At 33.4% G+C, this 14,344-nt stretch overlaps 1 protein-coding gene across 1 annotated transcript; it reads left to right on the top strand.

Moving 5' to 3' along the window:
- Positions 1-355: 355 nt before the first annotated feature.
- LOC110110658 (protein IQ-DOMAIN 1) lies at positions 356-3,156 on the top strand. The gene is made up of 4 exons (XM_020842250.2): positions 356-889; positions 1,484-1,678; positions 1,772-1,849; positions 2,053-3,156. The coding sequence occupies exons 1-4, from the start codon at positions 557-559 to the stop codon at positions 2,773-2,775; spliced, it is 1,329 nt and encodes a 442-aa protein (XP_020697909.1). The 5' UTR covers positions 356-556; the 3' UTR covers positions 2,776-3,156.
- The last annotated feature ends 11,188 nt before the right edge of the window (positions 3,157-14,344 follow it).

Below are 14,344 nucleotides of genomic sequence, written 5' to 3'. Positions count from 1 at the left end.
TTATTTAAAAGTTTGCCCGAACGGTTAGAGGTTATTCGTTTAAATTTTTAATAACTGACGAAAATAATATTTATAAACTTTCAATAACTGACGAAAATAATATTTATTTATTTATTTATAGGTAAGTTGTTTTTTATTTTTTACTAATCAAATAAAAATAATCAATCCTGACATTTAGTGGGCCCGAAAATAAGAAATATTTTAACTACGAATGGAGGATCTATCTGCAGTTATTATGTAAAAAAATGAGCATAAAAATGAATCTTTTTTGTTTAATTTTTAGTTTTTAAGAATTATAATATTACACGTAAAAATTTAATATTTTGGCCCACCCAGCGCAGCTAATAAACAAGGTGAACTGTCACTGTAAGTGAGAGAGAAATCCAGCTCTAGTCTCCGGCCTTCCGGTTCTTTTCCTCCTCCTTCCTCTCATCACTTCTCCGTTTTATTTGATTTCCCGCTCTTAATTCAATCCTCTCTTTCACTTTCCTACCTGAAACCGAATGCACTTAGCACTGGTTATGCGCTAGCCGCCGGGGGCGGCGTAAAGCGGCGGATGGGGAAGGCAGCGAGGTGGTTCCGAACGCTCTTAGGAGGAAAGAAAAAATGGGGTTTTGTCAAGTCATTCCGACAGAAAGAGAACATACATGAACAGAAAAAGGTTGAGGAACTTAAGAGTTCGTATAGTGCCGTGGTAGTGGACGGAGAGGAGCAGAACAAACGCGCCATCGCGGTTGCCGCGGCGACCGCCGCCGTGGCGGAGGCGGCGGTGGCTGCCGCTCAGGCCGCCGCGGCTGTGGTGCGTCTCACAAGCAGCAGCAGGTCGGTAGGAATGAAGCGCGAAGAAAGGGCTGCCATTAAGATCCAGGCTGCTTTCCGTGGTTATTTGGTAAGATTTCCTCATAAAAGATTTAATCTTTTTAATTCTTCGTTTGGATCTTCTGATTCCAGTGTGTAAAATACTGAAATCAGTCGAACTACCGTTGAGGTATTTCGTCGAACGGCTGGTGTTCAATGGACTTGTGCCTGTTTTTTCGAGAAAGATACCGGTCACCTCAAAGTTCCTATTTTGCAGCTTCTTCTGACTCAACATGAGACAATTTCGGCATCTTCTAATCCATCTTTGATGAAAAATTTACTGCTTGTTTTACCTTTTTCCAGCCCTATGGCTTCCCTTGCTTTTAATTATATTTCCCTTTCTGGGAAACTTTAGCTCTAGGTAGATTGCTGGCTAATAAATCTCTCATTCCTTTCTCAAGAAGCAACTTTCATGGCGAATGTTAGTGGCGAAGGGATGGGGCCGATAGTTACCTTTCATAAATGCTCTTTGCATTTAATTCTACCGTCCAGGGGTAGCTTCATAGATCCGTATCCTTCTTCGCTACACTATAGCACCTCAAATGCTATAATTTTTCTTTTATTTTTTAGAAGTAGAAAAATTTGTTCAATCTCTGTAGATTTTGATTGTTGTTTGTGTGTGAAGGCAAGGAGAGCTCTGAAAGCGCTTAAAGGATTGGTGAGACTTCAGGCTTTGGTTAGAGGCAACATTGTGAGAAAGCAGGCAGCTGAGACTATGCGGTGCATGCAAGCTCTGGTTCGGGTTCAGGCCCGAGCTCGAGCTTGCCGGGCTCTTCGCACGGAGCCAAGCAGATCCAGCAAGAGCTCCCGCTCTAATCCTGTAAGCCATAGTTCTTTTTTTACCAATACCTTATATTGTGATTTGTGAAATGTTTCCAGATTCATACTGTGTTTTAAGTTACTTACATTACAGGGTCCTGCCACTCCTGATAAGTATGAGCCATCGGTTCGACCGAATTCCCCAAATCCAAATACGTCTGGATCTCTCAAGGTAACTATCCAAATCTGGTTTGCATTTAGAGATTGATAGATTTGTGCAACATTTGAAATGTCATTAAAGAATTTTTTGATTTTAAAGATGTCTCCATTCTTCGTACTTGTTGATCATATGGCATCACATTATTACAAAAATTGAAGAATCAAGCCGCTCCTTAATTCGATAATTAGATTGAATTCTTCCCATTTCATATGCAGAAGAATTCTTCAAAGCAAACTGGAGGTATGAATTCTGTTAATGGCGAAATAGATCAATCAGCTAATTGGAACTGGCTTGATCAGTGGATGGAAGAGCGATACTGGGACTGCATTGAAGCATCCAAGGCCATGGATGATGAGAAGAATGCCAAGATCTTGGAAGTTGACACAGGGAAACCGCAGTCCAATTCAAAGCGTCTTGCTAGCCACAATCATCTTCATTCCTCTTATTCCAATATGAACTCTGATCATATTGGAAGGAACTCATCAACTGCGCAAGACTTGCTATCGAAAGACTCGACCACGTCCCAAATATCTGTTCCTAGTCCTTCACCTGTCAACAGGCACCAGCCAATGAGCCCAATGCTTAGATTCCCAGTTTTGGACTTGGGTGAAAGCCCTCAGTTCTACTCTGCAACTTCGCGACCGGCGAGCTTGAGGAGGGGACCTTTCACGCCTGCTAAGAGTGAGTGCTCAAGAAGCTTGTTCAACGGGTACACCGACTACCCGAACTACATGGCGAACACTGAGTCGTCGATGGCAAAAGTTCGTTCTTTGAGCGCTCCAAGGCAAAGGCCGGAGTACGAGAAATCGAGTTCAATAAGGAGGCTGTCATCTCCAGGGACCGGCCAGAGATCATCAATGGCGCCTACCAAGTATGCAAATAAGGCTTATCCTGGCTCAGGAAGGCTGGATAGATTAGGTAGGCCTTTAAGGATCTAATTGATTGATATCTAACAACTCTGCCTAGGAAATATGCAGTTTGAATGTTTGGAGAAATTATTAAACTTGTCTTTTATTTTGCTCGATATCAATTCATATTGCTCTGTATTGAAAATTATATTTGTATCAATACAGAACAATATAGCACAAAAAAGAGCAAAATTTTATACCCTTTTCTAGCTTAATAACTTCTTCAATGTTTCAGAGCTCTTCTGATTGGTCTTGCAGTGCTTATTTTCTTTCAAATCTTTGTCTGTTAGCTGTAGTTTTATTCTAATAATGTAATCTTAACAGTTTAATGAACTTGTAATAGTGAATGAGCTTGATTTTCTTCCATGATCTTGATCTATAAACTATGGCCATATGCCATGTTCTTCTGAATGTTTTCTTGTCTCTTTGATTGGCAGAATTCGGAGCTGCCCTTATCTGGAATTGAAGGAATGTCTGTATTTTCATTTCTTTGACTGTAAAGATTCTTTGAGAATGTGCATTTGAAATAAATTTATTCACCATTATTATTATTATTATTATTATTATTATTATTATTATTATTATTATTATTATTATTATTTGCATGATTTGATTCAGCAATATGAGAATTTATTTCAGAAAAAAGGGTGAATAATTACTTTGGAGTTTAGGAATGAAGCCAAAATGTGCTCATCCAATGGGAGATGGGAACTTTTTTTGCATTGGATCTGCTGTTGATTGATTGATTTAACTCGACCAAACGGTCAAATCCTATTATTTGCATGGATGATGTGTCCCATATTTATGAGAGCTATCTAGATACTTAATTTTTTTTTGGGGACATTTAAGCCATTTAAGACAAACTCACACACACAACGCATACATATAGACTTGAACCCTGAACCTCTTAGTTGGAAGCCTAAGCTCTCAACCAATAGGCCAAGGAGAGTTGTGTTCTAGATACTTATTTGTTTATTAAATGTTTGTGTGGGAATGATAGATAACCAGTGCTTTCAAAATTACGTAGTATACGAAAATTAAAGTTAACAAGCGAGGCTTAAGGTGGTTGTTGGCAAGCACCCTTGGGAACTCCTCATATTGGATTCGAATCCCTTTTACTAAGATTTCACCTCTTTAGTGGGGCAAAATAAGTGTCGGTCCGATGCCGGTCGGTGGCCTTGTTAGGTTTTGCCGAGGGATTAGTTATGTCGTCAAGCGCTTCATTTGGAGTGACAACAGATACATAACCCCGTTCTAAAAAAAAGAAAATTAAAGTTGGTATTCGCTAATTTTTTTTTCTTAGATTCCAATTTTGTAATTATCTAATCTCATAGTGGCGATTAAGTAGTTGCATCCTCCTATTTCATTTTTATCATATTTATTTTGGATTTTTATATTGTTCACTATACTTATATCTTTATTTCTTGCCATTGAATTTTAAAAGTTTTATTGTAAATGTTCCTTGTTGAGAATATTATAATGTTGCATTTTAGCACCCGAATAGAATGTGCAATTCAAAATTGTTGGACCTGATCGTCCTCGGTCATTACATTATCTTGTTTTAGGATTTCCTTTGGCCTGGATGAAGGAGCCATGAGAGGTTCGTCATGGTTCGGGGATTAGCCCAATCACATTGAATGTGAATGGTTGCGAAAGGTTCGACTAACATAATAGATTTGACACAATTGCTAGCTAATTAAGTTAAATATTATTAAAACTTAACAAAAAATTTCAATTTCCCATTAGAAATATAAAAATCAATCAAAATTAAAAGTGCTCAATGAATTTTGAATCTGTTTCAATCAAAATTAAATCAAAATCATTCACATTTAAAAGCAATGATTTTGGCAATCATCAAACACGTGTGTGTCGCACGTGTGAGACTGTATATGATCAAGAGCATGCCAGGCAATCCACAGTTTACTTCAGCCACACACTATTCACTTCAACATTTTCTAAAAGAAATATAATTTTGTGCATACCCTTTCGATTATAATTTACTTCATACAGAATTTTATCAGACGGAGCCGATTCAAACTGACAAATTTTATCTTTGAATTTAGGCTTCCTATGGAACGATTTTTTTACTGATTTATAAAACCATTTTTTAATATGAAAAAATTTTAAGCTAATTTTTTTTTACCAAAAAGTTATTTTAGAAAACGGCAGCTTTCTTACTGCTTTATGAATCAGCTTTTTTGCACAAAAATTATCAAATTTAAAAAATATTTGTATTAAAAAACTGCTTCATAAAATAGTAAGAAAGCTATATCAAATGAAGCCTATGTCTGTTTTTTTACAGCTTTAAAAAAAAGTAAGAAAGTCATCTCAAATGAAGTCTTAGATTTAGACTTCGTTTGAAATGATTTTTTTATTGCTTCTTAAAACAGAGTTTTAGTACAAAAATTAAATTTTTTTAACTAAAACTCTGTTTTAAAAATCAATAAAAAAGTTGTCCCAAACAAAACATTAGTTTGTGATGACTTTTTTATTGCTTCTTAAAACAACTTTTTAGTACAAAATTTTTAATTTTTGTGCTAAAAAGCTTTTAAGAAGCACTAAAAAAACGGTCTCAAATGAAGCCTTAATCGTAATCTTTTTTTATATATAATTTTAATTGATATGTGCCATTATTTTATGTAGGTTTATAATTTTTTTTTGTCTTAAAAGAAATACAATTGTTTTATCATTTGGTCTATTATAATTCGGTCCAGGCTTATATATTCTATATATAATTATATGAAGGGTCTTTTTCAACATTAATAATTGTTTTTGTTTGTAAGGAAATAATTTATATCATGGGACTTTTCCAGCTAGAAAATTTATGGCCTTAGAATTTAAATTTTTCTTAATATTGCATTAAGTTTTGTACATACATTAAAGATTAATGAAAGGTGTTCGCAGAGGACATAAGAGTTAGTATCTGAAAAACAAAAGAAGAAAAATTTACTGGTCTAGTCCAACTAAAATAAGCTATTATTTATGAAAATAGTATAATTTTTTCGGATATTTGGTGGTAACGATTTGGCGATGGAAGTATGATGATAATAGTTGATTGATGTTGATATATTGTAGGCGACAATTGTAAGCAAAACTCTAAGATTTTTATGTGTGATCTCTCTCCAATTTTAAGTCATCCAATTAATACTTTGGAGCTTTTAAATAGGCTCTAAGCTCTTGATTTGAGCCCATTTGAGTTCGGATTAGACTGTTTTCGATGCCATTTGGGGTTCTTGTTGAGAAATGATTTTGATTTTACTGCATTCACATGATTTTAACAGCCTTTACTGATTTTTTGATTTGATATTTTATACAATTTCTCTACTAATTGTAGTATTGATATGCCGACTGCTTTAGCGATTTAACAATTGTATTGGTTTATTGATTTCTCCATTGTATTTGAAGGAACTTGATAAACAATAAGGAGACTAGAGGAAGAAGATGAACAATAATCTATCGTGTTTCCATAGATGAGCAAATACACATTACATGTTGTTTTATAGATAAAGTGTAGTAACTGTAATTACGCAAATAACCCTAACAGTTACATAAAGTGTTATGTTTAGCAGGCGTTGGTGGAGACATTTTATGAGAGGTAGAGGTGGCTACTGGTTCTGCTTGGTGAAGTGGATGTAGTGCGCTTGTCAGTATTACCCTATGATCATGTGCATGCTACTGCTATGATTTGACTGCTGACATGCATATTACTCATTTGTTGTACTTTGCGTTCAGTTGTAAGATATAATTTTTTTGTTGGGCTCTTGAACTCATTATAAATGGTTAAATGATTTCAAGTCAAGACAAGTGAGCTAGAATGCAAGACTGATCGAGATTTCTTCAGGTTCACGTTCTTTTTTATTTTAGCTATTATTTTGTCGTCATGATATAGTAGTTATAATATGATTGTATAGATCTTGAGTAGTGTATATGATTTTTGGGAAATAAACATAAATGTACATTAATGTTTTGAATTATTGAATTTCTTTCCACCATTTATACTGATAGATGCTATTAGATAGCTCTGATTTTCGTATGTTAAAAGATAAAAAAAATAATTATTCCAAATTAAATTATGAGGCATCACACAATCACCCTTAATTGGTCAAAGTGGGTGTTCATTCTCCTAAGTAAATACTTATTTTTAACCATCTTTTTGTTTAAATCTTGATAATCAATACACAACCTTAAGCTTTCATGCTTTTTTCATAAAGACAGTTACTCCCCTATGATGCGGTGCATACCAAGTGGGGAGCTACCCGAAGCCTGTTTTGAACCTGCTGACACCTGTTTGGGAGCTGCCAGATGAGTTCTACCTATTTCATAAATTTAGCTTTTATTATTATTAGTTATTTCCTTTGCTGCCTAGTTCGTTAGTGGGAGTGTGCTCCACTACTCTTTTTACTTCAATTAGTTATGCTGCCTTAGTATACCTTTTCTTCCTTTTTCCGTTTAAGAGGAAGGCTGGGCTGAGTTAAAGGCACCTTAGCTGATGCTGTTACAGATAGAAAAATCAATAGAATTTCGATCACTGTTTCATTGCTTCTGTGCAAACCTTCTTTTCCTCTGTTCTTTAGCTCTTGCAGGTGTTCTTGGAGACTTGAGGAGAAGCTCCGGCATCACCCTATAATAATGTACTCGATGTATTAAGTTATGCGCTTATCAAGTCTAGTACTACATCTTTTACTACGTGAGTTCTATCGTCAATATTTAACGATTTTCTTGACAGAACTTGTTCTCAACACTACTTATATAGTGGACTCTATCTCTCAATTGAGAGGTATGTTGATTTAAGTTATGCTATGATACATTTAAGAAATCTCAAATGGTTAGCACATCATCTAATCACTCCAACCACTTGTTTCTCAATGTCTACCTATTCATATTTGTCACTCTTGCAACTTTTATAAATGCAATAGAATCTTGTTTCATAAACTAGCTTTTGCATCAATATGGTCAGTTATGTGATGGATGCCACAAATGGGTTAGCTATTTTTAGTGTTAAGTTGCCGTAATCTTCTCTAATTTTCCTAGATGTCCCCAATGGACTTCTTGATATCCTATGAGCTCACTTAACAAGTTATTCTCATAATTACTTGCTCTTTGATCTAGGATCCCATCTGCGATAGAATCAAGCGTGATACTGAACCTAATCTATTTTAGCTAGTGTATATATAGTGAGTGTCAAGTCTATTCACAACTTCTGCTCGGTACCTGGTTCGATATTGCTCGGTACCACGGCTCGATACCGCTGATATGGCGCAATCTGATTGGTCTCCGGATAATGAACTGCGTGCGACGTCCGCACAGAATAATCTCTCGATATCATGATAGGCTCAATAATTGAAGATGTTCAGATGGTCACATCAAGTCAGTAGTCATTCACACAACATAGTTAGGTTCATGCATGATGCACGGAAGCTTTTTTCTTAATGGATGGTCACATGCGAAAATTTACTGTGTCACCTTATCACACTACCGAGAGACAGGTTTGTCCAAACAAGTAGATGGTGGAAAATCTTGCCTTGGGAAGATCTAGTGGAAAGAATCATGGCAGGCTCTCCACACTTGCCAAAAGTAAAAGAAGAATGACATATATGGCCAGCATGTCTCACTGATCTTTGGCGATTTCCATCCGACCAGCCATATAGCCATGCCAGAAGGTTACTTGTATGGGGAACCTAAATCCCACTAGTTGGTTTCACTCAATCAGCTTAAGCCGACTGCATAGTACTCACTAAGATTTTGTTTGGGACAACTTTCATATTGCTTCCTAAAACGGCTTTTTAGCATAAGCCGACTGCATAGTACTCACTAAGGTTTCGTTTGGGACAACTTTCGTACAACTTCATAAAACAACTTTTTAGTATAAAATTTTATAATTCAAAAAAATTTTGTACTGAAAAGTTGTTTTAGAAAGCAATAAAAAAGCTGTCCCAAATGAAGCCTAACGGTAAAAGTGTCAGATAACCTAAATTCAAAAGATCTAACTTGTTCAGCCAATCCACATCTATTGAAATACTGTAAAGTTTCTCTTGAATCCAGTCGGATTAGGGTTTTGTAAGCAACTTTCGAGTACAAAAATTTCAACTTTAATATTAAAAAATTGTTTTAAGAAACAACAAGAAAGCGTCTCAAACGAAGCTCATATATAATCTGTATGACCAAGTGCAACATGATCAACAAAAAATTTAAAAATTTACATAACAAGAATTTGGCCAGCACATAGCTTTATAGAGACTATCAACAATGCTGTTGTTTCATTAGCCATTATTCAATAGATATTTAATATTTAGTAATTATATTGATTGCTGATCTTTTTGGCACTTTTTTTTTCACTAATAGGGTTACAAATGAAAGTATTTGATAAGCTACTTGTGGTTCAGTTTGTTTAGGTAATCAAACAACTTTGTATAATTTTTAAAATACATGATTGAAAGATTAAATGTCAACTATGTGTTTAATTTGTTTATGTTCATGAACAATGTTATTTAAAGTCCGTAAATAAACTTGATATAAAGCTCGTTAATTAAGAGCTTGATTAACAATTAATATAGAGCTTGTGAATAATCTCGTCAAGAATTGGTTATAAATCTTAATTTATTCTATTATGACATATTTTTTAGTGTTATTATAGTAAATGATTCTTATTTTATAAAAAAATAATTTTATTTTTTATATTATGCTCTTTCAATAGAATGAATTTGTACATATACAAAATGTATTTGTTCATATTTGTTGTATTATGTGTTTGAAATGCTCATGAACAAACTTGTTTATTAGAACTATTTAATGAGCTCGTTTGTTCATGAACGAGCTCATTTGGTAGCTCGAAAACTCTTACTATATTGTGTGAAATATATATTTTTATTTATATTTTATCAAAATATTATGTAAACAAATATAAAAATTTAACTGTTAATATTATTTCTAACTTGAATGATCCGTTTCTACGCTGTAGTGTACTAAAGCCTGCTGCTGCTTGGCATCTAGAATTCTGTAGAGAAACCAAGGAATCTCATTTCTGTGCTGAGCCATTGTGGAGGTACTGTAAGCAGGTTTTTAAATCAGCAGGGACTCCCCACATTCAATGCTCTACACCATTTCTATGCAATTAAGAGATTCTTACCACATATTTTACTTGTTTGCTTTGCTATATTAGACTATTAGTATTATTTTTCTTTTAATTTTACCGTTTATAATTAGAGGTATTTGTGTAAATGCTGTGTTGTTACTTGTTAGTCTTTTTAAAATTATATTGTTATTGAATTTAGTATTTACCATCAGGATTTAGGAGTAGAATGTATGGTAGTGTTATTTTACTTAAAAGTAATTTAAGGTTTTATTTGAGATGATTTTTTTATTATTATTTTTCAGAGCAGTTTTATAGTATAAAAATTAAAATTTTTGTATAAAAAAGCTGCTTTAAGAAGCAGTGGGAAAGTCATCCCAGGACGACTTTTTTACTGCTTATTGAAGCAGCTTTCTAGTATAAAAATTAAAATGTTTGTACTAGAAAGTTGCTTTAAGAAGCAATAAGAAAACTATCCTAAACAAAGCGTAAGTCTTCGTTTGAGACAATTTTTTTACTATTTTTTAAAATAGTTTTTAAGTGCATCAATTTTTTAAAAGCTCTTTTGAAAGGATTAATATATATAATCAAACTAGTTGGAAGTCTCGAGTCTTTATAGAATGCATATCAAATAATTGTATGTTACTTGGATTCAGGCCTCTCTCTTTTTGTTGTTATGATCTTATCTTTGGCCCTTACTCGCTCTGAGATTGTATGCCTTTTTCTTGTCTTCAAGGTTATAAAAACCAATTTGAGCATCAAAGTTGGCATTATGCAAGTACACCCATTTGATGAGGACCAACATCTCTTATGCATAACTGACAATAATGATATGCCTTACCTTCTTTAGCTATCTCTAACAAATGGAGAGATTGAAGTTTTATCATTTCAACCTGATTGATTTGTCTGTCGAGAAAATCAAATGCGTACTAGGGGCGGATCCAGCCTTAATTTCAGGGAGGCAAAAAGTGTAGAGATTTTTTTTCCTTGAAGTCGGCTCAACTCCTATTTGTTCATATCCTTGATCATTGTACATTTCACAGATATGTCGGGGGTCTAAGTAGTTGACTTGTATTTTTTAATTTTCTTTACTATTTCTCTTTGTATTTGATTCATCATTTGATTATATTGGGCAATTGCCTAAAGATCATAGTATTTTAAAACTTTTAGGGAGGGTAATTGCCTACAAATCCATGTAATAAAGACTAAAAAATTAGATGTAGTGGGACAAATTACCGAAATAACCATATAATGATTTTTTAAAAAAATTTTTTAGAGGGGGGGCAATTGTCCCCCTCGACCCCTCGACATAAGATGGATCAGCCCTTGATGCTCACTATGGTTTCGTTTGGGATGGCTTGCTTACTATTTTTGTTTTTTAAATATAAAAATTAAAATTTTTGTACTATACAATTGCTTTAAAAAATAGTAAAAAAGTCGTCCCAAATGAAACCTAAAGCAATCAATGCTTTGCCTTATGTTTAAGGCAATATTTTGAAGTGGGTAGTTTGAGCTAACGGACGGCTCACTATTTAAAATAAATATTTTCCTAATGTTATTGCCACTGATGGATAAAATTTAATAAAAAAATGTTCTGATCATGTAGCGTTATGAGCATTTTGCTTATTATTAATCATGTGAATTGTGAACTCACAACCCCCACAACCATAAATGGTATTCTATTGTACGTTAAGACATTCATGCATCTATTCTAGGAGATGGATTAGTTATTATGTGCGGTCATTAAATGTCGTCCAGAGAATAACTAGAATACGCTATATCACCATTGTGCTCGTAACTACTCGGTACTACCCAGTATCACTGCTCGATACCACTGATGTGGTGCATTCTGATTGATCTCCAGACAACATTCTGCGTTCGATCTCCGCACAGAATAATTTCTCCATTATGTATCACGGCTCGATACCACTGACGTGGTGCATTCTGATTGGTCTCCAGACGACATTCTGCGTCCGATCTCAGTACAAAATAATTTCTCCATTATTAGATACTTTTTTTTTTTTGGATACATTTTTGAACACCAACTAGACTAATTTTTTATCTCTCTTGGCATGGTTTAAGCATTTATTGGGTATATTTTATATAAAATATGTCACTATAGATTCTATGTTTTATTTAAAATAATAATATACTTTATCTATAATATCTCATGTTGATATTTTTAAATTTATATTCATATATTATTGAATGATTTTAGTTTAAAATCATAGTTTAAATAGATAAAATTTTGAAATCCGCATTCTTTCTAATTAAACTCATAATATGAAACATGAATATTTGATAATCGCTAAGAGTTTTGTTTGGGACAACTTTCTCACTGTCTTGCTTTATAGGTTAGATTCATAATTATATCTTGCTAATATTATTTTTTTAATTATTTTTTAGTTGCTTTCTAGAAATCTAAGTGATGAGAAGCTGCCTTTGACCATTAGAGTTGTAAATCTGCGATACCTTTAAGAAAACATATACTCAACTTTTTAAAAGATACCCCATCGGGCTTAGGTGGGTTGGTGGGAGTGCTTGGTTGGGAACCCCCCATCCCAAGTTCGAATACCCTCTCATACGGCACGACTCCTTAAGTAAAGAGAAAAGAACTGTGAGTCCTGCACCAGTGGGGTTGGTTGCTGGTAGACTCGCCGAAGGATTAGTGAACATCGCCAAGTGTGTCACAAGCTGATGTGGCAGCAGGACGATACCCCCGTTAAAAAAAAAAAAAAAACTTTTTAAAAGATAACATTTATAATATCCACAATAATTTTTAAAAGGTGGTTATTTTTCTATAAAAGGTTTACAATCATCTTTTCAAAATATTACAGTTGTCCCAAAAAAATTCTAAATCAATTTTATCATGACTTATTATCTTGAAAGCAATCTTAGACTATTATGAGCCATCATCTAACATTGATGTAGTCTTGCATCTATAAATAGAAAAATAAGTATAAGTATAGAGATACCATATGACTCTTGTTACGCGCTAAAAAATTTGAATATGCAATGTTATATAAAAATTCAGCACGTACAAATAAAAGTGATATGATCATAAATTTTTATATGAAAAACTGTGAAAGTGTAAAAAACTACACATAATTGAAAAATTCACTACGTAGTACGTGATATAAGATTCCACCTTTCTTCACAATTGGAGAAGATAAATTATTTGAAAACAAAAGTATGATTTTCCCTTATAGAGATTAGACAAATTAAGTGTTTACTAATAGATAGTAAACACCAAATATCTCAGCTTGATTTTCTCTATAGAGATTATAGATGTTTGATGTCAATAAGTGGATAGTTAATACACAATAACATGGTTAAATTTTGTTAGAAGTTTGAGATGGAGGCAACTATTGAAAGTGATCATCGACATCGTTAGTGGTCAGCAGTAATAGCTGGCGGTGGTCATTGGCGGCGATGATTGAAAAATCCAATAGAGCTCTCTCTAATTCCCCCTCTATTCTTCCTCCCTTATATGGAAAATAAGGCTCTATTTATAGTTTTTTTATGAGCATTTTGATAAATTGAACTATAATCCAAAACAATATCTTCTGGTTCTATCTTGTGGTCCATATTGATTCTCTTTATCAGGAAGTGTTTATTTAGCATTTAAGTGTATTAATGATATCAAAATTCTCAATTCAATTCTAAGCATGCCAAATTTGAAAATCATTTGGTTACCAAATTAATGATTGAAATTTTCAAACACACTTCGAGTGTTTTATTTGGACTCATTTGGGCTCAGATTGAACCACCTTTGATATCGTTGGGCTCTTCCCATCGAGCTATTCAGCTCGACTATAAATTTGCTAAAAATGAAGTTCATATGATCTTAAATTTAATTCAAGTTTTGCCTCGAAATTCCCGCCTATTGTGCTAATTTTTTAATGGATATATCAACTCTAGTTATCTTTTATCTTTGAATTCATATGTTATCTAGCTCAATTCTCCATTCTATATTGAAGGCTGAAATGATTCATCATAATAATTCATTTAGATATTAAGGTTTTGGTCATATCAAATTCTTTAATAATCTCCAATAATATTTCACAACAAAATAATTTAATACTATTTAAAATTTAAGCATAATCTAACTAAAACCGTCCTTTATAACTATATTCCATTAATAATACAAATTATGATCAGTAAGTCATAGGTCAACGTTTTCATCAAAGAAGTTGAAATTATCAAAAGATGTTTCCTTATTAAATAGGCAATTAAAATATTTTTACTATTAAATTTTAATATAAAATTATATAAAAATATTTTAAATGAAAAATAATTTTTATTATAGATAAATCTTAACAAAATTAAAATATATCTTAAATATTTCTATGATAGAGATGTTATATATCTGATCTTATCTATCTATGATTATTTTGGTTGGTGGACGAGTATGGTTGGGAACTTTCGAATTAGTGCTCGATTCCCCTCGACCGGTAGTGCCTCTTAAGTGGGGTCCAATCATAACAACTCACATTTTATTATTCTATTTTGTAAGAAATTGTCTTTTTT

This window comes from Dendrobium catenatum, unplaced genomic scaffold (assembly GCF_001605985.2).
Source record: "Dendrobium catenatum unplaced genomic scaffold, ASM160598v2 fragScaff_scaffold_1639, whole genome shotgun sequence".
In the NCBI taxonomy this organism is placed as follows: domain Eukaryota; kingdom Viridiplantae; phylum Streptophyta; class Magnoliopsida; order Asparagales; family Orchidaceae; genus Dendrobium; species Dendrobium catenatum.
The sequence above is the reverse complement of the archived record's forward strand: the minus strand, read 5'-3'. Positions and strand labels throughout refer to the sequence as shown.

Coding starts and splice junctions, on each gene's coding strand:
- LOC110110658 (XM_020842250.2), top strand. CDS start 557: ATGGGGAAGGCAGCGAGGTGGTTCCGAACGCTCTTAGGAGGAAAGAAA. Junction 890..1,483: donor CTGCTTTCCGTGGTTATTTG/GTAAGATTTCCT, acceptor TTGTGTGTGAAG/GCAAGGAGAGCTCTGAAAGC. Junction 1,679..1,771: donor AGAGCTCCCGCTCTAATCCT/GTAAGCCATAGT, acceptor CTTACATTACAG/GGTCCTGCCACTCCTGATAA.